The sequence below is a fragment of the Falco naumanni genome, chromosome 9 (assembly GCF_017639655.2).
Source record: "Falco naumanni isolate bFalNau1 chromosome 9, bFalNau1.pat, whole genome shotgun sequence".
Lineage (NCBI taxonomy): Eukaryota > Metazoa > Chordata > Aves > Falconiformes > Falconidae > Falco > Falco naumanni.
Window position 1 is genome coordinate 772,627 of NC_054062.1, and position 27,677 is coordinate 800,303.

Here is a 27,677-nt window from a genome sequence, read left to right on the forward strand (position 1 = left end):
GGTGACAGAGAGCCTGTTGTTTCTCTCTGAAGAACAGAGTCTCTCTGTACTTTCTAAGAAAACAGATATTTTTTGTAAAGCTTACCTGCTGTTGTCCAATTTTATTTTTTGATTTTACAAGCATGACAAAATAAAGTTCTGTAATTTGAATGGTTTCTATCAGGCTCACTTCCTTCCCCCCAAGATAATACTAATACCAATATGGAAAGAGCGTTTGATTAATTACTACACCTGGCTAGAACTACAGAAGTACTTCAAACTGAAAAAGTAAGGTTTGAATTTTTAGTAGGGGCTTTCCCAAAAAGACTGGAGTCAAATTTCAGTCATCTGGCCCAGCTCTAAACAGCATTACTTTTTCCAGTACAGAGCTTTCCTTCCTGGGTTTTGACCAAAGGAAACTGCAGATAAGAAGCTGCACCCAAACTAGTGCTGAAGCCATTCTGAATACAGCTCTCCTCGAATGAGGAGCAAAGGTGATTTCTTGTAGAGACACACCCTTGTGGAAAAGGCAGGTTATAAAACCATACTACAGACCATGAATGCTGTTAGCAAGCTGGCAGTAAGCACTAGCCCCCATGCCAGAGCCTAGAACCTCCAAAATACACACTTGATCCAGGACTCCTCATCATCCATATCTCGGAAAAACTGATGCAAACGGTGGGACTCATTCAGCTTTGCGCGGCGGGCAGCTGCCATACTCTTAATCCTCTGAAAGCGTCCATTAATGGTCTCACGCTTATCCTTTACTTGGGACGTATCGAAAGCGCTGCTGGTCATCAAACTGTCAGCCTGACTGTTCAGGTCCTTCAGACGATCCTGGAAACGTGGGTGAAAAAGTGCATGAACTGCTCTGATCTCATTTTTGTGTTTGTTATGTCAGTATAAAAATCATTACCTGACGGCTGTGCAGCATTCACAGTTCTAATGAGAAAACATGTTTCAACGAGTATCTGACTACAGCACATATTGAAGTGCATTTGCCGATTACAGTAATTTACCTTCCAAAACTAAAAGAGAAAGCAATACCTCATGAGCAGATATATCAGCTTCCAGTAACTGGTGTTTTTTCAGAAGGTTGTTAACTGATGCCAAGTCCTTCCCATAATCTTCAGATGCCAACAAAGCCTCCACCTGGAGGTGGGGAAGGAAAACCGGGATGGAGAACAAGTTGTGTTTTCACAAACACCTTGAAATTTTAATGTCTTTTTAAAACCATGCCAATTAGTTCTCTTCTCAGTTTTTTACAGTGTGGATAAACCTTTGCCTCCTCACCCGTTTAATTCCTACCACATTCTGTGCAAATATGCTTCTGCTTACTTGATTATTTATAAATAACAACATGAAAACATCCACAAGATTTTCAGTCATGATAAACATTTATTCCAAATAAATCTAGACTTGCTCAAAGGTGGACTGTGCTCCACAAGGTCTAACATCAGCGAAGGGAATAAAAAAAAATCAGAAAAACAAGTCCTGCAAGTAAATAATCCCAATCTCCGTTACCTCTGAAAGCCAGAAATCAAAGTCTTTGATTCCAGTATTGAAATTCTGTTGCTTATTAGCTTCTTTCAGTTTCTGACTCTTCTCTGCTGATTTCTGTACCAGGAATTGCCACTGGTCAGCCAGGGCTGCTAGGCGTGCCTGTTGTAAAATGGAAAAGATAAATGCTACAACCTAAACCCCTAAGTTCTGATAAATGCAAAACCAGAATACAGTGCAAGTTTGGCTCTTGATTCCACACATGTAAATTAGACAGTCACTATTTCATGCTGCCTAGCTCCAATTTATTATAACTTTTACATCCCAATCATGGGATTCGAAAAGTTCCCACCCTTGAGAATGAAGCAAAGTGATTACCCTGATTTCTACTTCATAGCTGAAATAGAAAAAAGTTTCTATAAAACAAGATCAGCTTTTGAGGGACACACTCACGCCTGAATTACCTAACCATTTCTCAAAGCAAAAACTAAGCACATCTTCTGAAACTTGTCATACCTACCTTCACAGCATCCTCACTGCCAGCACATGCTCCTCTTTCAATCAGCGAGTTCCCCATATCAATGACTCCACGGATCCGATCTGCGTTGGCATGGAGCTCAGCTTCAAAGGCTTGGTGCTTCTGATGTTTGCTCTGAATAAGACAAAACCAAAACGGTTAAAGAGACTGGACAAAGGGCTCCTAAATTGTTCTCATGGGCCAAGAGGGCAGCACAAGAGTTGTTGACATAAGAGGGTCGTACATAGCCTGATCTAAGGAAGTTCTCGCTCAGTAAGAATACTTACTGCTCACTCAAATAGTAACTCTCATTAATCTGAGTAACCATCCAGCTTTGACCCAGCTAAACTGTCCAGTGAGCCGATACACGTTACTCAGGCAACGTCTGCGTTTTACAGATGCCCATGCCACGTTCCTTGCATTAAGCTGAGCTGTTAAGTAAAGCTTTCTCATATTCAACGCCATCACCTTTGAAAAGCAGCAATTATATGTACCCTAAGCAGAAGCACATTAGATCATCCTTCCCATTCCTATAGTAATTCCATAAATTTCTATTTCCCTTCCTAATCTATAGGTAATTAAGAAAAATCACTGCTGCAGCCTATCTGCTTTCTGCACTGTTTTGGTATTAGTCAAAGCCATACATGGCCACATTATATATTGAAATAATGAACTAACAACCAAACCCCTCTATAAAAAGAACTGAATTATTTGTTAAAACTTCTTCTCTGCTGAGTTGAGAGCACCATGAGAACAATAGGAGCCTTGGTGTGGGAGGAAGTATGCAGTTCTCTCTCATATATACATGATCCATCCACCCACCAGGAAGATAACAATAGCACAAAAATGACAAGACAGAATTTACAGGTATTAACTGGAAATGCTAGTAACATTGGGCAGGGATATACAATGCCCTGAGAGAATGGAATGAAAGGAAATGTTAGATTAAAAATAAAAGATGGAAAATACTATAGCGCTGGCATGAGAAATTCTGCATGAACTGCTTTATTTTGGGAACTGTTAATCCCGAATGTTGTGATTATAAAAACATACCCTTCAAAGCTAGATTTACCAACATGTAAAATTCAATTAAAAAGCTGCCAATTGCATAGCTCCATATAATTACCATGACAACAAATCCCAGACAAGCCTTTTTAGTTTAATATAAAATTCTAACTTTTTCAATTAAAAAAAATATTAATGTACTGCAGCCTGAAGAGATAAATTAATCTTTCTTTTCTTACTTCAGTTAGCTTCCCCTTTCTTGGTTCTGTCTTCTTGCATTTTACTCCAATTCCTGGACTCTTACAAGTCCTGCCAGCTTTCCATCTGGTATTTATTTCTTTCTGGAGTGGTCGTCCTATATTATTCCTTTCTATGCTACTGCTGAAAGAACTAAGCTATCTAGGTCTACCATTTTATTGAATCCTCCATCTTCAGCATTTGATTCTACACACAAGCTAACACAGTTGACGTTGTGTCATGTGTTAAATCATCACCACTGAAGATCAAAACAGGAGGATGACAGGCCCAACAGCCAAATTTCTTAAAAAGGATAGGAACTCATTTTTCTGTGGGCCAACTCCTAAAAAATCCCATGAAACTACATCACTAATGCACCACAAATTAAACAGATCATGCAGAACACCTGCAAAACAAATGCATAAATAAATGATGCTGAATAAGCATTAACAAAAAAAGCCACATCCATAACATGAAGATCAATAGCTGTACCTGCATGTAGGTCAAGAACTAATAGAAAACAAAGAGATTGCATGAACTGACGGATGGAGCAACAGATTGCAACCAGATCTTGTGCTCACGCATAAGCTATACAAAGAAAACAAATTCACATACCCGGGCTAGTCCAAACTACTTACCAGCAGTTTGGAAAGCTATAAAACAGATTGAGAGAAGTAGTTCAGTGCATTCATACTACTTCATAAACCAGTATTAAAACACAAGAGGTAACTGTAATTAGTTATCCCTAAACACTGAAAAATCAACGAGACTTCACATTTTTCCTCGTTTCAGCTGGGATAGAGTTAATTTTCTTCTTAGCAGCCGGCAGTGCTGTGTTTTGGATTCGGTGTGAGAACAATGTTGATAGCACAGGGATGTTTCCAGTTGTTGCTGGGTGATGTTTATACTAAGTCAAGGACTTAGTCAAGGACTTCCCAGTTTCTCAGGCGGTGCCAGCTGGAGGGCTGGGGGGGCACAAGAAACTGGGAGGGGACACAGCCAGGCCAGCTGACTGAACTAGCCACAGAGGTATTCCATACCATGGGACGTCATGCTCCATACATAAACTGGGGGGGAGGGTTGGTGGGGGCCTGCCAATCCTTGCTGGGGGACTGGCTGGGCATTGGTCAGCAGATGGTGAGCAACTGTGGTGTGCATCACTTGTTTTCTTTTCTCCCCTCCCTTCACCCTGGATTTCATTCCTCTCCCTCTTTTTAATTATAACTGTTATTATTATTATTGAGTTTGATTTATTTCAATTATTAAACTGTTCTTATCTGAACTCTTGAGTTCTACATTCCTTTCTGATTCTCCTCCCCATCCCTCTTCTGGGTGAGGGGGCAGCGAGCGAGCGAGCGGCAGAGTGGTACTTAGTTACCGCCTGAGCTTAAACCACAACAGCATTTTAGAACATAAGACAAAGATTAGACCCAAAAACTCCATCTCCTCATTTTATTATCTAGATGCTGGGAAAAAGACAGAACAGCTGCTCAGGGCTTTCTTCAGGAAACTTGCTGCTGCAGATACCACATATCTTATTAATTATATGCATCAATAATTACCAAGTGAGTGCTATTTTGGGCCTCCTGTCATGCATAATGTAACTTTCATTTTCTCCTTATTAAATGGAGACCATGTCCAACATGGCGTATTACTCTGTTACCACTGAACAAGAATTCCCAAGCATATTTTTTTCAAGCCAGATTATGCTTTGCAAAGCTAGAAATTTTATTTTGATTTTTGAGCTGAGACTCATATTCACCTGGATATTTGTGGGATCTTTGTATGACTCATCACTTGCAGTTTGGAGCTTTTCACTGATCCAAGCTTCTATTTCATCCACATCACGACTGAACTGCTGGAGTGTCTGAGATTCTCCTAGCTTCGACCTCTTTTCAATCATTTGAGCTTTCAGACGAAGCCACCTGTATGCAATTAAATACATATGCTGAATGAGAAACTAGGACTGCACAAGGCATCATGTTTAACAGCTACAAAGCGTTGCAAAAGAGCACTCTCTTTCAGTCGGTGTCTGCATCCTGCCTAACAGGGCAATACTGACCTGTCCAGAACCTCATTGCGTCTGTTAGCGATGACTCCTTTTGCATAATGATCAGCAGAGATCAACTGGTCGGCAAAAGACTGTAAGACAGCAATTTTCTCTTCCTATTAAAAACAGAAGTCATAAATCACCACTGTGGTTCCTTAAAATCAGGTCATTAGCAGGGTCTGGAACAGAACATGACTTTTTTTTTTCCCCCCCTTCTTTAAATATACATTATTGTAAATGTGACTATGAAGGAAGTCTATCTTCTACAGGATTGCAGAGTTCAACTTCAGAACATCTTTCACCTGTGGCGTTTAAGAAAAAAGTATCTTTTGGAGTTCAAGCTACAGCAGTACAAGCTCTCAATAAGAAGTAGGCAGCTTTCTGTTACAAGAAACTGAAAATAAACCTTTTTCTGTTGTAAAAAAAGAAAAAAAAATTCAAATCAGTAGAGAGATTTACACAAACACTCGACGCTATTCCTACACTCTTTGTAGCCAGTAAAATACATCCCCATCTGCATTAGCCACTCTGAAACTTCTGCAGATCCCAAATGGCTGATTATTTAGAACGGAACTTTAGAAGCCATACATGGCAGTAACTTCTGCTAATAATCCATGTAAGAAAAATTAAACTATCTTGCCTTTATTTCAGCTATACTCCTCACCTGGACATTGATTGCCTTATCAAAATCTTCATGTTTCTTGATGAGTGCCTCCACACTGTCTAAGGAGTCTCCTTTATCTTCTGTGTTTAGGAAAGCCTCACGGGCAGCCATCCAGTTTTCAGCTTGTTCACAGTCCCGATGAAACAGCTAGGAAGAAAAAACTCCAAAGCATAAGAAAGACAGACCAAGAGCACTGCTCTAATGAAAGGAGTCTTTTTATAAACACAACAGAGTACCTGTAGTTCTAGGCACTGGTCTAGCATCATTCTGCGCTGGACCCAGGCCTTCTCTAAGTCTGTCCGTTCTTGATCTAGAATATCCAGTTTCTCCTTGATCTCCGGGCTGGCATAGTGTCCGTGAGCCAGAAGTTGTTGTCCAAACTGTTCAAATGCCTGGAAAGTGCCAGCCCTTGCATCTATTTCAGTGCGGTGCTCCTGCAAGGTAGAGAGATGCATTACTGAATAGACAACAGAGCTAGAACTAATCTATCTTTGGAACTCTAAAGGGAGGGCATCAGAAAAAGAAACATTTTTTGATGTTTATGATACACAGTTATCATCTTTCATATACCTGGTGCCTTTCCAATAACGCTTCAGCTCCAGTCACATCCTTTGCCAGTTCATCTGAGGAGACCAGGCCCCGGATTCCATTGATCCAAGACATAAGGTCCCTGTGAACACACGTCATTAATAGAGAAACTTACAGTCCTTTTCTGAACCCTCCACAGAAACACTCCTGTGGAACAATAACCCATATATACTTCACTAGTCATATACCAGACAGATAAATTGGGGTGGGGTGGGGGGTGGGGAGACCAGCATCTTTACCTGAAGTCACTGAGGAAACGCTGCAGGTCATGAGAATCTCCAAGCTTCTCTTTGCGCTGGTCAGCACGTTTTCCCAGACTATTCCAAGCCTGATTCAACTCAGTACATTTTTCTTGGAGATCTTCAGCAGATTCTGGATGTGACTGGATCAGACGCTGGGCAGTTTCACCAAGAGAATTCACCTAGTATTAGAGAAAGGGAAATAAACATAATGAAGACAAAAAGCATCTTTTCTATAATTCAGTCATTTCTGCTAGATAAAAAGAAAGCTTTTGGTTTTGTCCTCTTCACAATCTCACCTTGTCTCCAAGAGCTGCCAAGTCTCTCTCAAAGCCTTCATGTTTGCGCTGCAGAGCCTGCACACTGGCCAAGTCATGCCCATAGTTGTCTGTATTTAATGCTTGATTTTTCTCCTCTATCCATTCTTTTGTTTCATCAGCATCTCTGATTTGAGAAAAGGGAAGGCAAAATGAGAGTCAAAGTGAGAGGGCATACTAGGATCTCTGATACCTAGCAGGTCATCGATTTCCAAAAAAGTTCATGTAATTGACGGTTCTATTAAATTATTTCCCAAGATGACACAAGCAAACTTTGGCAAAATAGACAGTAGTCCAGACTTCCCAAAGCCTGCAGCAATTCCATCCTTTCATGTTAACAAGTCTTACTTTTTCTAGGAAGAATACAAAGGATTCTTATTGGACCACTGGTGGTCTACATTCCACTGAACAAGCTGGGAGTTGAAATATGATTTGTTTAGAATCAGTCCCACTATATTTCAGAACTCTTAAATAGATAAAGCATTTTACTGAGGTAAGACCAAAGACGATACAAATACCTTACCTGTGGAACCTCTGGACTTCATGGGCACTGCCCAACAGCTGGCTTCGCTCCTCTGCTAACTGCTGCAGAGATCTCCAGCGTTCATTCAGTTCCTGCAAGACAAACCAAAAATACCCCACTGATATTGCAGACCACAGTATTAACAGCATTACTGTTCACACAAGAAACCTGTGTGACTTGAAAAGTCAAGACTGGCCTTTCACTACAGGTCAATGTTATATATTCTGTTTAATTCCAGAAGCACACACAAATTCAAGTAGTCTAGGTATATAAAATAATTTTAAGGGTTTCTCCTGAGATGTAAAAATAAATGATTTTACGTATCTAAGATACTGGTGTAACCTGAGAAGCAAATGCTGTGTATGTCAATACTCCTTTCAGTAAGTTGATTCAAAAGGGTTTATACAGAGTAAAGATGAAGACTATGGAAAGGAAGGGTAAAAAACATTCTCAGCTTTTAAATCAGCTCAGAAAAAGTTGTAGTATTACCTTGATTGAGTTAAAGGTTGCCACTGTGTGTACCATCAAACGTGCAGACTGTATGAAAAGGAAGAAATAAAAAAACCATGTAGCATTAAAGTGAACTCTAACCAATCAGAGCCAAAATCAGACTGAAAAAACTCCTTAAAAATCTGTAAGGATGTGGCCTAGGTCAAAAGCAGGGACTTTGTAAAGTACAACTCTACAAAATGCAGGAAGAAACACCCTAGGCTTTGAAGGTTTCAGTGAAAACCGCTGAATTCTTAAATTTTATATACTTCTTTAGAACAGTATTTTGATACACTGTTGTTTATGATGAGAGACAGAAACAACAAAAAAAAATCAATGCAAGTAAATTACAAAACCAACTAAGAACAATTAGTTGTGATACCTAAAGTATTCTAGATCAGAGTAAGAATAGTTAGAAATTTAGAAGTGAGTACTACCTTGTTAGCGTAAACTGAAACAAGCAATAATAGTCTTAAAAAGGACAAGGAACAGGAAAATTTAAAAGGCAACATTCAATAACTGAATTAAAAACCTCCAAACTCTTAGTCATAGGGACATGGGGACAGGAAATCAACCAAATGGTTTAACTCCTGGCTGTGTTTTTGGCTAAAATTATTGAGATATTTCTAGATCTCATGAAAATTGAAGGCTAATTATAAAAAGGATGACCAATTCCCTCCAGCATGCAATCTACTTTTCTGACTATGACGGATTACTTGCAAAATTCAACCCTTTGCAGAGATACACACAGAACTTAATAGTTTGCATAGTTACTCTGAGACTCTCAGGATTGAATGTACATGTGTATAATCTCTGTGAAAAAAAATACTTTTCTTAGATCACCAGTTCTTGTTGACATGGCTGCATTTTCTACAATGCTGTCAACACATTGCATGCTTATCTGGTTTCCCCATATTCACACAGCTTAGAAGATGTACAAGCAGCTGTAAGTTTAAGAGGGTGGATGTAAGACATGAAACATGGAAATCAAATACTAAAGAAAAGCACAATTTGGTAATACCAAAAATATCCAGGATGTTTTTGTCCATCAGCAGATGAGAGCTACTGCATTGTAAGCCACTAATGAATGGAGAAACGCTACTTCTAACTACTGTAGAAAATGAGCTAGAGATGAACAATGGAAGACAAAGATACTGCTATATACATACACCATATTCCTTACTAAAGGAATATTGACATGAATGGCTTTGACTTTCAGGAACAAAAACATTTCTTTCTGCTCGCAACATAAAGTAAGAACTCATGCTAAGCTAACAGGGACTGTTTTGCATCTAATGGCCATGTAATATCTAATAATGCTGGCATAAAAACTGGAATAAGTCTTATAGTACAAGCTGAAAACAAAAGAGAGTTTTGCAGCAGGGAGGTAAAAAACGAACTGCTGGCAATTCCTACAGCTACAGCAATTCTGCTGGAAACCTATCTCAGTTTTTCTCATAATCATACCTGCAAATAGAGAGCTGACTTAGCCACTTGACTTTGCCTAGGTGGCTTTTATTTTTAAAACGAAGAGTAGAACCTGTGACATCTTTATGTATGGAAAGAATCTGTATGCAAGTATATGAAGGTGAATTCCTGCTAAATGCTCAACAAATTTTTGTAATGTGCTTGTTGAAGTAAACAAGCAAACTGAAATCAAAGTCCCTAACCTTAAATCAATATAAATTCAAACACTTGCTGAGACTCGGACACCATTAGAATCACACTGTCAATAGTGATTCTGCCCCAAAACAGGGGCAGGATTGAAAGAAAAGAAAAAAAGAAAAAAGGGCACATGAGGTGTATGGTATAAAAAAGATGACGTACTATAGTTTTTATTTTACTTTCCTGTTGTGTGCTACTAAGTAATGACACCTACCTTCCAAGGAGAGGCTGTCTTAGAATCAGTTTCATCCTGTTTGAAAATGTGAAGAAACAGCTTTAAATAGGAAGCAAAATCTAGAACTATCAGAATATACTAAAAAACTTCGAAAGTTCTCCATGCTCAATCCTTAACAGAGTAAATCAATTTTTACAAGTATATGCATCATTTTGGGTTATCCTGCTCTGCATTGATTTGTAATGTGGGGTAAGACACTCCAGAAATAAAGGGATCAAAGAGAAGATAATCTTTTTATATCTATTCAAAGTCATTATTGAGTTTCTTCAATGAACTACAGTTATGGCTGAACTTCTACTTGTACATCCCAAACCTATTACAATTGCCACACTATTCCAGAAATTTAACACTTACCCTGGGCATCATACCATAGACTTCCTACAAAGGAAAAAGAAAATAACAAGTTGTTTTTGTTTATCCTAACAGAAAGCAATTTTTTTACTGTTTTTGAGAAAGTGAAGATAGCAGGAGATTTGTTTCCATCCTTCTACAAATTGGTTACCAGTATGTCATTAAGCCAAATAGTGCTTGCACAATCTGAATGCACAGCAGAAATGGAAGTCTGACTACTCAGCCATATATTGCAACACATCATCTTAGAGCTCAGAAAATAAAAAAGCTGCTTCAGTACTCTGGTGGGACCAGACAAAACTATTTACAGAAACAGCACAAGTATGTGAAAAGCTGGCCAAAAATACGGGTATGTTACTAAAAAACCAACCAACCAGAAATAACCCAGAAAACCCACAAAACCCCTCCACTGTATAGCTGAGCTCTATTTTATTTCTCTTTTGCCCTATTCTTCCTCACCATTTTTCCTGCAAAGAAATAAAGGCTGAAATTTCAAACTTATAGGAAGCAAAGCTAATGCATGGATTCTCTATGACTTGTAATATTAAAGACCTTCCATTCCTAAAAAAAGAAAAAAGCTCTAGATGCTGCAATTTGCTACAGCACTATTTTAAAAGAAACAGTCCAAAGTGTACCCCTTGTGACGGCCACAGTACATAACAGGCACTAAGTATCTCCAGTTAGAATATCAGCATCATCAGACCAGAGAGAAAAAATGAACAGCTAGAATCCTGCAGTGACATGCAAAGTGGAAGGCAACAGACAAAAGAAAGGAAGAAAGTCTTTTGCTTCTCAAGAGAATTAGACTAAGTCAGCATAAAAGTGGACCTGTTGCTGTACTGCTTGCACTTCATCTGCCATCAACCCTTCTGACTCCAGGTCATTGGCAACCTTGTTTATGTCCTTCAGGCGTGACTCGTTAGCTTTTAAATCCTGCACAGAACAGTAAAACGTAACAGAATTAACATTCACACAATCAAAACATGTGGAACAAGCTAGCACACCAGGGGTGTCAAGAAGTACATGGTTTGTAAACAGCAGGAATTCAGTAGACTTGACCTTTACAGTTACCGGTGAACACACAACGCATGAAAGTCTACGCCAAGAAACCCCAGCTGCCAGCGCCAAGCATCAATGCATTAAAGAAATGCACTATCAAAGTTTGCCATACAGAAAGTTAATTAACAATCAGGAATGGAATACATTTTAGAACTGTCAGGTATACAACATTACCAACTTGAAGATCAAAAACTATCATCCGTACTACTGCACGAATTAGCTAAAAGGCCAACTTAATAAGCAGTATTACTACGACACTTAAATGCTTCCAGCCAAACAGATTGACAAGAGAGCTTTCTACATAGCAGAAAGGCAACCTGCTTCAAAACTTAGTTGAGAGCTGGCATTTAAATTTTAATAGGTGCCACATTTTAATTTCAACCACTAGCTTATTTTAAAAGAACCCAAATCCAGTAACTGCTACTATCTTCTCACCTACAATACTAGGTTGGCTCAAATTGCTAGCCAACTTTCAAGCTGCGAACAAGGTAACAGCCACAGAATGGTCAAATCACTGTCTTTTCCAATGTATGAGGTCAGGCATCTTTACAGTTCAGTGCTCTGTATTTTACAAAAGCGGATAGAATAAAAATATCTGTCCAAGCAATTCTTTCACACCTCATGCAAAATAAAAAAAACCAAACTAATTAACTAGTATTGCAAGCATTGGGAGGAAAAAATCCCAAACCTGAAAGCCTACCAGCATTCTGAAGCAGAGAATTATTTTTTTTGTATCTTGGGAAAAACTGCAGATGGAAACTAAAATGCATCTTTCCTTTCAACATAAAGGAAGAGGAATAGCTTAACTAAAGGTTATGATTTACACACAATGAAATTACTCCAAAGCTTGGCAGATTCTGTATTTGAATGTGTTGAAAAAGAGTTTCAGTTCTCTAGCAGCTGGGAAGCATGTAACAACCCAGAGACTGTAATAAAACTGAAGACTCTGAATGTGGGATTGTCTCTATCCTCACAGAACAAAATTTAAAAAAAAAGGCATAAATACCTCTTTATTTCCAATCAAAGCTATGTTTCCTTCTCAACTATGAAAAATTACCATGGAGATATGACCAGAAAATCCTGAAGGGAAAGGCCAAAACTAACAAGACACACAGCATTAAAACACACCTTCTGAAAATCATCAAATTTCTTCTGTAGCACCTCCACCTGCTCCAGATCAGCACCCACTTCCTCATTTGTGAGTGCAGCTTCCTTTTCATTGATCCACTGTTGAAGCTCATTAGCTTCACGGAAAAGCATAAATTTTTTGCAGCTTTTTTCTAGCATGCCTTTACGTTTTTCTCCCAACTCAAGAAGAGAGTGATACCTGGAACAAGCAGAAAAGGAAAGCAGGGGACAGTCAGATTATTAGCAGACTCACAGTAATTTACCAAGTCCTGGTATCACCAAAGACATGGGAAACACCTGCAGCCTACCCATGTTCTTCTACAGAATGACCTACTTGTACATAATTAGGTAAATGTAAACTGTAAATGTTTCTCCTCTACATGGATATGCACACCAAGATGAGATCTCCCACATGCAACAGTTCACTAGGCAAAAGCAAACCCAACTCACAGCTTAGGCCAGGGCAGGTTCTTAACCTACAGTAGCACTGCAGTGCAGGAATGACTCCGTACAGCCTTTCTTTCCAAGAGGTATTTTCCTATAGTACATCAAGTTTGCCATCAGATTATTAAAATCCACTAGGCTCTCAGCTCTTGGACATAAATTTCTCACCTAGCCATTATTCAGTGCAAAATCTGCTGAATGTTTAAAAACGGTGGTATTTCTTTGGTAACACAACTATATTCAACTGGGAAATCCATGAAACTCACTTCACATACACTGGTTTTATATCTGTGGAATTCCCAACATCATCAGTGAAATTGTTCCTCATTTACATTAGAATAAGTGTGAAGTCAAACCTCTAAAACGTTTCAAATAAACCTCGCAGGACTAGCCATTTATTTAAAACCACAAGAAAACCAATGTCTCCCATCTGATTCCTGGTAACCAATAGACACAGACAATCCTACAAGACCTTACCCAAGTTGCTGCTGAAAAAAGCTAACAAGTTTTACAGTCATTGATACTGAATTACAGATCTCTTTAGCAATGCATAGTGCCTGTTTCTAAAGAATCTGCATTTAGAAAGTTACACCCTTAACGCTCATTCTTACTGTTACCCTATTTTAAATCTTCTGGAAGATGAGATATTCTAGTTGCATCTGGATGGTTTTTTTAGATCCTGAATCAGATTGCACATTGGTCTACTAGAGATCAACAGCAGCAGCTGACTCTCATTACTGAGTCATGAAGACATCCATTTTGATTTATTCAATAAAAAAATATAAGACGCTGCTGAGATACCTGCAGGGGCCTCAAACAGTTGAAGGGCAGCCTTACAATGTTTTCATTTCCCACCTTGGAGCACACAGGCAAACACTGAGCAATTACACCTCCCAGCTTGAAGAGTTCAACACCGCAGTGTTTTCCTAACCAATAACTCAGAGATGATGAAGTCTGTTGAAGAAAATCCTTGATAGCCTGCGCTGTGATGTCTACATATCAAACTGATAAACCACTCGAAGTCTGTCCACGGAAGCAGAGACTTTGCAGTTTCCTGTCTATCCCGGTTTAGACTGAACAGAAAGGAACTAAGAATCTTTCTATATGGTTTGAATAGAAACGTTCTACTCTTGACTTGAGGAAAACCATTTTGAAGCCTGCCCCAACTGCAGATGTTTGCCTCAGCATACAATTTTAGGTATTAAATACTTGTGAAGCTCACAGAGGATGATCTGGGGCCAAATTCCTTTAGAAGCAGACCTTACCTCAAAGCTGCTTTGCAACACTTCAGAGATTAACATAATACTTTCACTTTTGATTCTCAAGAAATATATTCTCTATGAAAAGACAGTCAGGCACAGCCAATGAACGCTATTGCTTTGGGTCTCCCACAACTTTCCAAACCATAATGCAAACATGGTACTTTTTCCATGAGACACAAACCCATGTTTGAAAATTAAGTTAATGTTATAATAAAACCAATCATCCTATATAAATGAACTAATGCTTTTTGACTACCCAGCACAAACGTTACTTAGTATAACTACGATAACTCCACCCTTCCCAAAATTTAAGACATTCATATGAGATGTAATACTTGGTATATATATTTTATAGGTATTTATATAAATAAACTAGTATTTCTATCTGCACCTCAGAAAATGCAAGATATTCTTTTTAAAGGAAACAGCCTGGATATCCCTAAGGCCTCTATCAGTAAGAAAAACCAGCATAATGGAAAACAACATCATCGACCAATTCAGCAGCGCAGAGGTGACCAACAAGATAAGCAGCTGGCTGGATGACTGGCTATAAAGAACACACGAAACACATACCACAACACTCATCTAAACTACAATAATTCACATTGCAGCAATTGCTTCCTTCATGTCTCTTTGAGCAGCTTTCCCAAAGAAAGAAAGAAACAAAGGGAGAATGAACAGTGACAGTATGGAGACAGCATGGTTTTTAGAAAGGGCTAATCCTACTCACAGTTCTTCGACCTGTTTCATACGCAGAGATACACTGCCGACTTCCTTAGTTATGAGAGTCCTGCACAGACAGAGGGAGCACAGCAAATGCATGCAAAAAATTAGTCAGATTAACAAAAATAATGAAAGCAGCAGCTCCGTCCATGGGTTGTCTGCAGTAGGAGATGATTAAGAGTTCACATTTAAATGGAGAAAATTAGGTGTAATTCAGAAGCAAACAAAGCAAATCAGACCAGGAGTACAATTCACATAAGGAAACCTCAGCAGTACAGTTGAACTCTCTCTATAGGGTCTGCTCATTTCCTGTCACTGTGCCATGTGATTGTGAATTAAAGGGTGGTCCCCTCTCCTTGGCTCTAAAACGAGGCACCCCTGTTCTAGTTCTTGAATGCAGCATGCAAACCCACAGAGAAAGTTACGCATTATTAAAATCCTGAACAATGTATCACAATTTTCCAGCATAATTTCTTCTCACCTGTACAAATTTTTTTGTGTGTATGTGTGTGGTTTGTTTTTGGGTTTGTGTTGTTGAGTTTTGGTTGGATTTATTTTTTTAATTCTAGAGCTAAAGCTAGTAATTATTGTATGGCACTGTAATAACTGGTGACTCAAAACAACTGAGTGGGAAGAAATTCTCATGTAGAATGACAGCGTAGCTGTGCAGACAGATGGGAGTATGCATAAAACTTTCAGCTTTGGCTTCCAAGTGGCTTGATAAGATGAGCCAGTAGCTCATGGCTATCACCCACAACCCCTGCCTGAACTAATCTACAATTACCATGTGCTTTAGGAAGTCATTACCAAGCAGCCATGCAGTTTGCTCTATTTACAATGGCACGTTCCTCTTTTAAGAGGGCAGGGGTGGGGCATGTTTTAGCCCCCATAATGGCACCACATTACAGGGGGGGGGAAAAAAAAAAAAAAAAAAAAAAAGAGTAATGAGCTACCACCAAAGTAGTCACAGCTCCTAAGGAGGTCACCTCCAGAGGCAGCCCTATATAGGGAGCATACTGTACTTTATGTAACCAAATTTAAGAAAGCTTTTTAAAACAGATCACACATTAAGAAGTGACAACTACAAATACAAGAGCTCCTTAAGACAGATATAACTCACAAACAAGTTAAAGTTGTTAGGTACAACAACAAAAGGAACACATAAAATGCTGAAGTCAGACAGCAAGTTGAGCTCTATGTCATGAGTTTTACAGTTAAAAAATGGGAAAAGCAACAAGAAAATCTAGAGTAAGAATAAAACAACTGATTATGGTGCCCTTGGTAAAGAAGCCCCTTGTTTTGCTCTAGTGTAAGAGGCATCAACCTAAACCTCTGGCATATGTGAGGCAAAGGCCACACCAATAAATGCCGGATGGGTGTCATCTCATCAGTTAGATCTTACTGGTTGTCAATTTGCTCCTGTCGCAATGCTATGCTGCCTTGCTCTTCCAGGAGATTCTCTCGGGACGCAGACTGGGCAGGATCTAGTTTTTTCACGTAGGCAGCTGGTACAAATCCCTGACGGTCATTAACTTCAACCTTCCACCAGTCCTGGAAAGAAAAAAAACCATTGTGAGGGAAGCACTGAGCATAAACTATGCTGAGCAACTGAAAGCTGCAAATTAGTCTTCAAATAACACAAAAAACCCCAGTGATGCTCACAAAAGTTTGCTCTTTTTATGGAGATCATTTCAGTCTGGAAGACACCTCGGTCTATATTTCCATGTCTCCCCTTGTGTTTGGTCAAAAATTCCTCAACAGCAGGGAAGTAAGTTGTCTCACAGACACATGCCCTATAGCGTATGTTGTTCATCTGACTTAGGGAAGTTGGCAGCTATAGTGGAATCACAAGAATAAACTGAAGAGGTATGCTAAAGCACTGAATGGGAACATGAACTAAATGTGCAAAGTCTTTAACTTCTTTAAATGCTCTTACTAAAAAAACCCCACCACAACACCCCCCCCCCCCAAGAAAAACCCACCAAAAAGCAACAACCCTCCCCCCCCATGCTCTGCAAACACACACCACCAAGTCAGCCAAGCAGCTCAGCAAACCAGAAGGCAAGAACATACCTTGTTGGTGCTGTTGAGTAAGGTGAGGATATCTCCTTTTTTCATTGTCACCTCCCGGGGACTCTTCTCTTGATAATCATAGAGTGCCAGAACGAGCTCTTTCCCAGTTTCATCATCTGTGGGAGCAACTTGTTGCTAACGAAGAAGGAGCACAAGAAAAATTAGTTGCTCCATGTTTATTACAATCAATGTAGTTGTCTTTAAAAATACTTCACCCTTAGTTAATAAAGCTACCGTAGTGTCTTAAAATTGTTCTTTTAAACTTTTCAACAAGTTGAAAAAACAAGATAGATTGTTGAAAAAAAATGCAGATAGACTTAGTTTAGGTGCTGCCTGGGCTCAAACCTTGAAACCCAGCATATTATACTGTTTTATTCCAAAGCAACACAGCTTTCTGTCAGGATTACAAAACCAGACCACTAAATTTTTTGAGAAAACCAAGTACGGTCTGAAATAAGTTCTCAAAAACAACAACTGTTATTAAGCTTTGTCTTTACCTTTTGCTGACCCAAGAATTTCAGTGGCATGATTAGCATCTTTCCTTACCCTGCATGACTGGGCCTGTTCCCTTAATGCCTGTATACTACTGCCGTAAGCAGAAAGATCGGACATCAAAGCTTCATGTTTCTTCAGAAGAGCCTGAAAGCGAAGATAAAAACAACATGTACACCTAGCCATTTTACAAATATTACTCTGCTCAAAACATACACTTTGGCTCCATACACAGGGAATGTGGGTTTTTTCACAGCTGCCAGTCTTGTGACTCTCATGAGAATAACCACTTCTATTTATTCACAGGCAAGGTAGTGGGCCAAATGCTTCTGGTGCTTTTCCTCTGCCTTATCTCAGGAACATTCTTTTGTTCCAACCAGGAATACCACATATCACTCTGGAAACAGCGTTAAGTTTGAAAGTATGCCTTTAACCTGCACTCCATTTTGATGAAACGTCAGTCAGCAGTGTCTGGGATGTGTTTGACCACAGAATGATACTAGTAAAATAACTCTAGACAAAATATTACTTCCAGACCAATGAACTACTGAAAACCAGACTCATATTGAAATGCAACATCATATGAGGAATTTGCTGGTATTTGTCGCATTACACTTTGCCAAAAAACCCCCACCCCCCCAAACAAACAAAAACAACACTGTAAAAGAGTGAATACAAATGTTAAGTTTCTTGCAATTGGTTTAATATACTGGACAGCAAAATTAATTTCATGTACAACAATAACTAAGACAGGGGAAAAAAACTGTCATCTTTTGGCTGAGAGCCAAAATTCAGTTTGATGCAAGAATCTTCTGCCCTTTTTGTTAAGTGTCCTGAAATTTGCAGAGCTCCTTATTTTTTTACCACTGGACAAACCCTTGCTGTGTTTATGGAAAACTGATTCAAATAAAAGTCTCAAATACCTCAGCAGAGTCTTCATCTTTTCCATAGTCTGTACTGCCTACAATGGGCTCCTTTTCCCTCATCCAGGATTCTGCCTCATTAGCATCAGCAAAATACTGCTGAGCTTGCAGGGAATCCTCTAGGTCTTGCCGACGCTGAGATGCTTTAGCTTTCAGAGAGTCCCACTTTTGGTTTAGCTCATTCAATTTGATTTTCACATCCTCAGCTGCAAAATGTCCTAGGAAACAGGAGGAGAGGGAACTGAAGGACTTCAGGAGACATAAATAATACACACTAAAAAATTACTTGTATTTATTGAAAGTCAGACATTAGACCTGTTTAAACCTATGTAGCCTATTCTGACCAGAATAATGAAAGCACAGCTCAGTTTGTCCTTTTGCCTCAGACTGGAAAACTCTGTACTCGTCAGTCAAACTGTACTAGGAATAATTGAATCATTAAGAACAAAACAAGCCACATCATAACAGTTCTTGTCAATCATGAAGCAGGAAAGGTCATCTCTTTCCAGTGGCAGAGTTTTGCCAGCAGGCTAATATTATTTCAGACCTGCATTCTGAATGCTGGAATAGGGAAAATTTTTTTTAGCATTCTTGTGTTAAGAACACCCAGTCAGAAATGCCTACTTATTTAAAAGCAGGAATGACTCTTACTGGTTTTGCAGAGGATTGCCTCTCACATCATGATTAGGTATCTCCAATGCAAGCCTTCAATAGATTTAAAAATGGAGACTAAATATCATAGGCACAAAGATGCTGAATACAGGGCTCGTATGTGTTTGTCAAGAGCAGATGGAGATCTGTGAAAATCATGACAAGTTCCCATCAAGAAATCTATTTTTATTTTTAGGTGAAAGAATGACCAGAAGTTCATCCTGCTAGCAGGCTTGTGTCTATTGCCTTGACAAAACCAGGCAGTGATTCTTAGTTGTACAGGGATGAAGAACAAGCTCCAGCACAAAGATTTGAATTTCTGAAAGAGGAAGAATTAAAAAATACTGAGACATACCCTCTTCCACCATAGCATTTCCCTTCTGCGTGACTGCTTTAATGCGGGGCTCATGGCCTGCAATTTCTGCCTGCAAAGCCTGGTGCTTCTTTAGCAGATTCTGGACACCAATTAAGTCTTTGCCTGAAAGACACAAAACAGTTAATCAGTGAATTCAGAGCCATTAGACTAAACAAAAATTTCAAGGCACCTGCATCCAGTGCTAGGCAAACTTACAGAGTAAGTACTATCGCAACAGAGCACTATGAAAAACTACACTACCCACTGGAATTGTAGAAGCAAAGTAACGGTTAAAGAACCATGGGTGATGGCAAATACGTAACTCCAAACACCATTAGTTACAATAAGCACATGTTCCATAAAAAGGCAAGTTATAACAGAATAATTCTGACACCTAAATCCTGGAGTTATCGGGATAAACCAACCTCGGTTTGTTGAAGCTGCAATAGGTTCCTTTTCCCTTATCCAGGTCTCTTCATCCTCAATGTCACGGAAAAGCTGCTGCAGGCGAAGAGAATCTGCAAGTTTCTGCTTGCGAGCTACCATAGGATCCTTTAGAGCTTCATAACGAGCTACTAAAGCTTCTTGTTTCTTCTTGATATTGTCAGCATCAAAGTGCCCAGCATCTTGGAACTGGCGTGCCTGAATGGTAATGCCATCTATACGATCCTAAAATAAATTCAGCGACAGCATTACATCAGAATTTCTGTGAGATGGCTGCAGTGACTGAAAACATCTTCAGGTCTCGGCTAGTAAGTTATATTGTACGAGAAGAAGAGAACCTCAGCTGCACACTGCCAGTGCAATCATTTGGTAATAGTTATAACCTGGATAATATCCAACACATTATGTAAATGTAATTGGGTTTCATCTGTCAATTTCATAAAATAAACAAAAGATTCTTGAAATTACATTAACTTTACAGATGTGCTACTCTACACAAACAGTTCTTAAATTATTAACAACTGAGAATTCCAGCTGTGGGAACCCAGATCTTGTTATCTTTTTGCTGTAGATTTAATTCCCTTAAAGATCATTTGCAAACAAAAGAACCATTTGCTGTAAAGTTCTATATTTAAAAACTGATCTGTTCTCCCTCCCCTCCCATTTCTTTGAGCTACATGAAAACAAACTGCGTAAGAATAAGCTGTTTGCAAATGGAGACTCTAAGGGGCAATCATTTCCTACGCAAAGCACAGTGCATCTTTTTAAGTTGGTATTCACAGCACAAAACAATGTTGTAGTGTCATACAGGTCAGCAGGGATTATTTTGCTTTTTCAAAATGCTTACTTTTCTCGAAGTCACGAAGATACTGCTCTTAGGGACGTACCATGTACACTTCAGTTCAAGATTATTTCTGATAAATAAACTGTAAAGCCCAAAGCTACAAAAATTATGGAAATACAGACCTGCAAAAGTCTCTGGAGCGAATACTGTTGAGAGAACAGATCTGAAAGGGTAGGGAAAAATCCTACTTCCTTTACCTGATGGGCAGCAACATCTGCCTCTAGCAGGGCATGCTTCTTCTGAAGATTCTGAACACTAGTAAGATCTTTTCCATAGTCGTCAGAAGCCAAGTGTCCCTCTACTTCATACAGCCACAGCTCAATGTCTTCCACATTGCGATTAAACTGCTGCTGTTGATTGGCTTCACGCAGTTTTATACCTGACCGAGACAGAGTGGCAAGAGGAAAAGATGACATGAGATTTCCACATAATTTAACTCGCTTCCTGTCTTCTCCCAGCTACGCTCTCTAGAAAAGTAATTGCCTGTATACTTCTGAACAAGTTGTACCTTTGAGCTCAGTGGCCTCCAGAAGTTTTTTCCATAAGCTGATGACTTCATTCATGCGAGCTGCCACTTCGTCAGATGCATAGTGTTTGACATCAATCAACTTCTGGCCAGCTTTCTCCAGTGCATCAATACGACTCTGATTAGCAGAAAGCTCTGCTTCAAAAGCCTGATGTTTCTGAACTTTACCTTGCAAGTTTGATGGGTCCTACCAGTGAGGAAAGAAAAAGAACCTTTCAATCCAAAATTAGTACCTATAGGTCTCCGAAGAATTTTTAAAATCAGACTACGTTAATATACATGCCAAGATGACACACAGGATTTAGTGCCAAAAATACACCTTAAATCAGAACACTTAACCTATTTAATAAGCGTGGTTACAGTACGATGGGAAAATCCCCCTTGGGGTCAAGAAGAAATTACAATTCCTCCTGTTGCAATTAATACGGCCTACTATCAGCAACATTTTGACTGACAATGCTTTGTATCATTAGACTGATTACATTAAGTCTGGTATTGCCTTAAAATTACCCTAACATTTGTCTGTGTTTACCTTGTAGGCCTCATCTGTTGCTGTTTTCATTTTTTCATTAACCCAACTCTTTAGCTCATCAGAGTCTCGGAAAAATTGCTGCAGATGGAAAGAATCTGCCAGCTGAGTACGGCGGTACATAGCTCTTTCATGAAGGGCATTTCGGCGGCTCAGCAGCTGGGGGAAAAAAAAAAAAGTAAAGATTTTTAAATTTTTCAAGTTTCTTAAGAGCCACCACTGTATCTGTACTTCTGGGAGAGCTCCACTGCCTTTCCCTGTATTGCAGACATACCATTTAAAGTAATGAAGCAGAACATGATTTAAAGTCTACAGTCCAAACCTATTCTAGATACTTACAGCGTCTCTGCGTGTAGCAACATCATCCATGGCATAATGGTTATTCTGAATCAATTTAGTAGCAAACTCATCTAATGCCTAAAGAGAAAACAGGTTTCCATTTACTTGGTGTAATAGAAATTGCTTGTGCAAGTTTACTTGGTAGATTAATTCTCAAAAGTTTATCACAGTAGAACTAACAGAAAGCCATTATTAAGATAGCTATCGTTACACCCTTTTTTATCTGTACCATCACCTTACACGTGGAAGAGTGCAGATTTTTGACAATCTTCATCCACACGTGTGCTGGCATGATATGGGTTACTCAACTCTCTGAGGCAGCAGTCAAGCCCTGTCCTATCTCTCCCACTGTTTTCTACATCCCACGTAATAGTGCATTGTTCTGCAGAGCAAACCCCATCCTCCTCTGTCATCCTCTGGCAGTGTTTCCTCCCCAGTCAACAAATTCACTTGTTTTATTTCTTTTTCTGTTTAGTGATCCCCTAATGTAAATTTCTTACTGTGATTTTCTCCTCTTGGGCACTTAGGGATTTCTCAAAGTCTTCATGCTTCTTTAGAAGAGCCTCCACACTATCCAAAGAATCACCAAGGTCTTCATTCAGCAGAAATGCCTGAAGTAAGGAAACAAACACATTTATGTTTCCATGTTCAGCTGCTCTACTGCAACTCAAGCATGGCCAGTGATGTTCCTTACCATATGATATTATTGAAAAGTAAAGGATGATGTATTGGCATGGTGTTGCATGTATGCCTCTAACAGCCAAAGGTTCTGAATAATTCTTTTTAGCTTCTTATTGAAACAGCATTTTACAAGAGTTAACACACATAAAAGCAATCTGAGGCCAACTTGTCACAACTAATAGTTTCAGCATTAGACGAAAAGACATTGTAGCAACTCTGACAGTCAGATAAGTAACTCTGCACAGCACTATGCTCACTAGTGCATGTTTAGTGGCAGTTACTGCCACTAGTAAATATCAGTTGTTTAAGTCTACAGAAGTCTAGCCAGAAATGAAAATCAACCGTATCTGGAGAGTTCCAAGATAGGCACTCACTTCTTGTTTGCTCATCCAGTTGTCAACTTGTTCAGTATCTCTGTAGAAAAGCTGCAAGTCCATGCACTGTTCGTACTGCTGTCTGCGAAGCTCCCACAGTTCTAGCAAGGCAGATCTTTCATCTGAGAGGATGGTCAGCTAACGGATTGGGAAGAGGAATATAAAATAATTTAATTTAGCAGTCCGGTTCATTTCCATCTCAATGTAAAATCAAGTGACTCTAAAAAAGTGGTTCACAGTGGACTGAAAACTACCTCCTGTGTGAAGAATCACTCTCCTGTTACTGACATCATCATCCTCATAGAGGACAAGTCTTTACCCAGCTTATCAAGCTTGAGTAGTGGCTACAACCTTCCGACTTCAGTCAGAAACATCTCCTTTTCCAATTTAAATCTGCACAGAGATATTTTATGGACAGCCACTCTTTTTGACTGCAGACCTATTTGTAAGAGAAGCTCTTCAGGAAACCATCCTGCTCTCTCAGCCTCTGAAATCTCTTTGGCCCACTCTCACTTGCGGCATTTGAACTGTCTGATTGACCAATGTTTCACTATGCAGACTTCATGAGAGGCCCCATTCGTTTGAAAAACAAAATTCAGAAATACCAATTATTTGCTGACACTTCTGACAGCATACCTAAACCAAGATAAACAGATAACCCATTTTTCTTTTGGAGGAAAGATATACTAATAGTTCCTAATACATAGTACCAATAGTCCTAATAGTTCCTACTAATAGATAAGCAGAATCTGGCAATCTGAGACTGAAAAGCACACATTACTTAAATACGTGAAGGAAGCCCTGTAACCTGGAGGAGTGATACTTTGCAGCTTATGATCTTAATAAGAAATGAACTTTTAAATTAAGGGACACAGAAGAAAGAGATAAAATTCCTCTAGGAGCTCTTGCTTACCTTTTCTTTAACTTCATCAGAAGCATAGTGCCCAGCAGCAAGCAAAGCCTGGCCAGACTCATCAGCAGATTTGAAGCTATCTTCATGGGCATCAATTTCTCCCTATGAAAGGGGATGTGAATAAGCTGTTACCAAAATTTATCTTAGAATAGTGTCAGAATACGAAAACTGCTATTGAAAGTAACACAGAAACAACAGTCTGCAACCTGAATGATAAAACATTCAGCTACCTTTAAATACATTTGAATTTATCTAATGAAAACTAGAATAAAATGTATTAGCTTACAGCGTCGATAAGGCAAGTATAAATATGTAAGTTAAAAGTTGAAACTGAATGTTGGTTTTAAGCTTTCTGATTAAAGCAATTCCTCAAGATGGAGAGCTAGAACAGCCATTAGTTCAACTGACTGCTATCAGGTCTAATTATTTTTTTATAAAATATTATCATAAGCATTTTTAAATACTTACACCTAGTACTGTATTATATCCAGTGTATCTATAGTATATCTACTAATAAGAAACAAAGTAAAAATACTAAATCAGGACATCCATCTAATACTGCGTTAGTCGCGTGATCAAAGGATTCTAGTGGTACAACATCAGCAAGATGTGACTCAAGAGACCGTGTAAGACATACAAATCAGTTGTTGAGGGCTGCGGACTGGGTTTGGCTGTATAACTTTTATACCTTATGTTCTTGATGTCTATCTAGAAGAGCTTCTGCTCCAGCCACATCATTGGCAAGTTCATCAGCATTTATCAGAGCCTTCATCTCAGTCACCCAGCTGGTGAGGTCTCGGAAGTCCGCAAGAAAGCGCTGTAGTCTTAGGAAAGCACAAGAAAAAACGTTTGGAAATAATTTGTTTGCATAGTTTCTCCATCTTTACCCCAAAGAAAGGGTTACAAACATAAAGCTGTTCCTCAGATAGAAAAAACCCAAGACAATACCAAAATGCAATCAGAATATTAAATAACTAAATGTGCTCTCAATCAAAAAAAGAAGCCTTTTAAAGTCAGGAAAATGCTAGGTTCAAAATCAATTGCTCAAAGACATATTTTGTATATAACTTACATTGAAAGTAAAAGGAATACTCCTAACTACAAGCCTGTATGTTGAAGACAACAGAAATCAAAAGATAGTTCTCCGAGTGTTTCAAGAGGGTCCATGGGACTGCTTCTGTCACAACTGTAACACTGTGTGTCTGTCGGGGATTACTGACAGAAAGTTTCAACTGCACATGCCTCGGCCTTAGAACTGCAAGCAAACAAATTCTGATTCCTTTCAGTATGCCTTTACAGTTACTGCCTTTGGCATGTACTTAGCACTCATCAGCAAAAGCGATCAGTTTCTACTTCTCTTTTATATTTGCAGTTTATTGATCTGAAGAGATTATGACAAGGAAAGCAAAGGAAAAATTATTAAGTGTGTGGGTCTCCACCACCATAAATCTTGCAGCAGGGGAGGGAACAAACAGCAAAAAATCAAAATCAGAAACGATGTAAACTAACCACCACATTAGGGTAAGGGTTTTTTTAGTATGCTGCTCAACAGTGATCTAGCAGATGATGTTTCATAGACAACCAGGCTAGGACAGGAACAAGACTGGACAAAGACAAATCCCACAGCAACAAAGCAGCTATCACAGAAATGGGTACTTCATTTAGTCTAGGACAACACATCTAGTAACATACCATACTTTAGCCTTCACAGAGAATCATGAAGACCCCACAGTGAACAGATTTTTAATACGAGTATTTAAAAAAAACACCAAAATTAAAATATAGTCAGATGATGTACTTCAAAATGCAGGTATCAACTCAGATTGGGAAAAAAGTAAATACCCTAAAAACATCAAGGCATCTGCTTCCATAACTGATCCACATCCAGAGAATGACCAGAAACTGTAAGTATTTATCATATATGTATTTCTTTTACTACAAGAAGTTATTGCAAAATATAACTTGGTGGACAAGACTCCTTTTGAAAACATCAGAATCATCCAAAAATTTCGGAAACTGCATCCCTTCCTCCTCCTTCCAAGAGTCCTCTGTCAAATCTGAATAAGGAAGAAAGGTCATTTCAGCATGACAGTATTCCTACCTGTAGGAGTCATTAAGGCGAGCATGCCTCTCTGCTGCCAGAGTTCGGATCTGTTCCCAGTTGGCAATCAGCTCCTCCCGTTTCACTTGAATTTGAGAAGCATTTATTGGATGAGACTGCTGCAAACGGTCAGCTTCTGCACAAAGGGCCTTAACCTAAACCCAGTCATAAACAGCGAGTAGTAAGCTTCTAGCCTTTTACAAGCAGGTTACCACATTTAAATTGTAGGTAAAATGCATCTCATATGGGTACCTTATCTTCAAGAGCTGCAAGATCTCTTTCCAGGCCTTCATGCTTACGTAGTAGTGCCTGCACGCTGGCTAAGTCTCTGCCAAAATCATCTGAGGCCATCAACTGCCCTTTCTCCTTAATCCAGCTGATTGTTTCATCCACATCCCTTCAAAACAAAGCACAAATTGAAAGCAGTCTATCTTGTATGGAAAAAGGAAGAAAAGAGCATGTTTTCCTGTATGTATGCCAGACATACTGGCATATACCTATAAACACTGCATCCAACTATAATCATTCTTTTAAAAAGAAACAAAAACAACAACAATGAAACCCACCCTAAAAAATTAGACCTTTTTTTAAAAAAAAATTCTCAAAAAACCTTGAAGCACATTGGCAGACCATTCTTCAGATCAAGTCACCAAGATGCAAACAAGGAATTATGGCAGCACTAAGCATCATCACCTAGTCGGGGTATTTCCCACTCTGGACCCTTCTCTGACTTAAATGACAGCAAATCTCAAAGTGCTGTAGATGGAGAGGAGGCTAGAAAGATGCTGCTCAAAGAACCCCAGAACAAGTAGACTGACAGCCATCTGACAGCCAAACCCGACCCCTTTTAAGGGGAGAACTGGGGAAAAAGCCCTCAGAGGTAAGCAAAGCAAAACTGCCATTAGCAGGAATGAACAAAACTGCCAAGTGTTGAAAAGCTAAATCAGAATGACTATTTTAAGGTAATTCTAGAACAAGGTCCTCAATCAACAAGTCATGAGGAAGAGCAAAAAAAAAAATGTAACAGACAACAGCAGCTCTTCTCATACTACTGTATGCAGCTGAGTGCATCACTAAACATCCACAACACTATTACATCACTTCAGTAGATCCAGCCAAGATCATTACCTGTTGAAGCGCTGAACTTCAGCTGCCCCGAAGAGTTTTCCTTGTCTCTGAAGGGCAAGCCCCTTAAGACGCTGCCAGCTTGCATTTACTTCATCCTGTTTGGACTTTATCAGTTCCTCCTCAGGGTGTTGTTCCTGGCAAGCAAAGGAAAAATGCTATTTTCATATGTTCTGCAGTTTTACATCCATCGACAAAAATTTAAAACGCTGCTGTTTTTCAAGAGAGGAACTTGTAATCACTGTCCTTTCCAGATGATCACTCAATTTGATAATTTTCCCAAAACCTCACTGTGTAAACATTCCGATACTCTTGTAGTAGTTTAGGTTTCC

The 27,677-nt window shown here is 39.2% G+C and overlaps 1 protein-coding gene across 6 annotated transcripts in view; it reads right to left on the reverse strand.

Moving 5' to 3' along the window:
- SPTAN1 (spectrin alpha, non-erythrocytic 1) overlaps nucleotides 1–27,677 on the reverse strand; it is a 53,435-nt gene that overhangs the window by 11,772 nt on the left and 13,986 nt on the right. For 3 of the 6 annotated variants that reach the window (XM_040606317.1, XM_040606316.1, XM_040606314.1), the window contains exons 6-41: nucleotides 27,349–27,482; nucleotides 26,473–26,617; nucleotides 26,221–26,375; nucleotides 24,808–24,943; nucleotides 24,120–24,221; nucleotides 23,207–23,344; nucleotides 22,652–22,762; nucleotides 22,152–22,229; nucleotides 21,816–21,971; nucleotides 21,266–21,470; nucleotides 20,955–21,136; nucleotides 19,895–20,138; nucleotides 19,470–19,592; nucleotides 18,464–18,681; nucleotides 17,595–17,687; nucleotides 17,049–17,183; nucleotides 16,378–16,526; nucleotides 14,983–15,042; nucleotides 12,547–12,745; nucleotides 11,188–11,292; nucleotides 10,363–10,386; nucleotides 9,988–10,023; nucleotides 8,109–8,156; nucleotides 7,620–7,711; nucleotides 7,079–7,223; nucleotides 6,780–6,961; nucleotides 6,523–6,622; nucleotides 6,189–6,386; nucleotides 5,953–6,099; nucleotides 5,301–5,404; nucleotides 5,001–5,163; nucleotides 3,877–3,891; nucleotides 2,000–2,131; nucleotides 1,504–1,641; nucleotides 1,027–1,131; nucleotides 608–816 (exon numbers count right to left, since the gene is read on the reverse strand). In XM_040606317.1, coding sequence (XP_040462251.1) covers nucleotides 608–816; nucleotides 1,027–1,131; nucleotides 1,504–1,641; nucleotides 2,000–2,131; nucleotides 3,877–3,891; nucleotides 5,001–5,163; nucleotides 5,301–5,404; nucleotides 5,953–6,099; nucleotides 6,189–6,386; nucleotides 6,523–6,622; nucleotides 6,780–6,961; nucleotides 7,079–7,223; nucleotides 7,620–7,711; nucleotides 8,109–8,156; nucleotides 9,988–10,023; nucleotides 10,363–10,386; nucleotides 11,188–11,292; nucleotides 12,547–12,745; nucleotides 14,983–15,042; nucleotides 16,378–16,526; nucleotides 17,049–17,183; nucleotides 17,595–17,687; nucleotides 18,464–18,681; nucleotides 19,470–19,592; nucleotides 19,895–20,138; nucleotides 20,955–21,136; nucleotides 21,266–21,470; nucleotides 21,816–21,971; nucleotides 22,152–22,229; nucleotides 22,652–22,762; nucleotides 23,207–23,344; nucleotides 24,120–24,221; nucleotides 24,808–24,943; nucleotides 26,221–26,375; nucleotides 26,473–26,617; nucleotides 27,349–27,482 — 4,706 coding nt within the window. The remainder of the gene's footprint in view (nucleotides 1–607; nucleotides 817–1,026; nucleotides 1,132–1,503; nucleotides 1,642–1,999; nucleotides 2,132–3,876; nucleotides 3,892–5,000; nucleotides 5,164–5,300; nucleotides 5,405–5,952; nucleotides 6,100–6,188; nucleotides 6,387–6,522; nucleotides 6,623–6,779; nucleotides 6,962–7,078; nucleotides 7,224–7,619; nucleotides 7,712–8,108; nucleotides 8,157–9,987; nucleotides 10,024–10,362; nucleotides 10,387–11,187; nucleotides 11,293–12,546; nucleotides 12,746–14,982; nucleotides 15,043–16,377; nucleotides 16,527–17,048; nucleotides 17,184–17,594; nucleotides 17,688–18,463; nucleotides 18,682–19,469; nucleotides 19,593–19,894; nucleotides 20,139–20,954; nucleotides 21,137–21,265; nucleotides 21,471–21,815; nucleotides 21,972–22,151; nucleotides 22,230–22,651; nucleotides 22,763–23,206; nucleotides 23,345–24,119; nucleotides 24,222–24,807; nucleotides 24,944–26,220; nucleotides 26,376–26,472; nucleotides 26,618–27,348; nucleotides 27,483–27,677) is intronic. The other 3 variants (XM_040606318.1, XM_040606315.1, XM_040606319.1) reach the window with 3 other exon arrangements.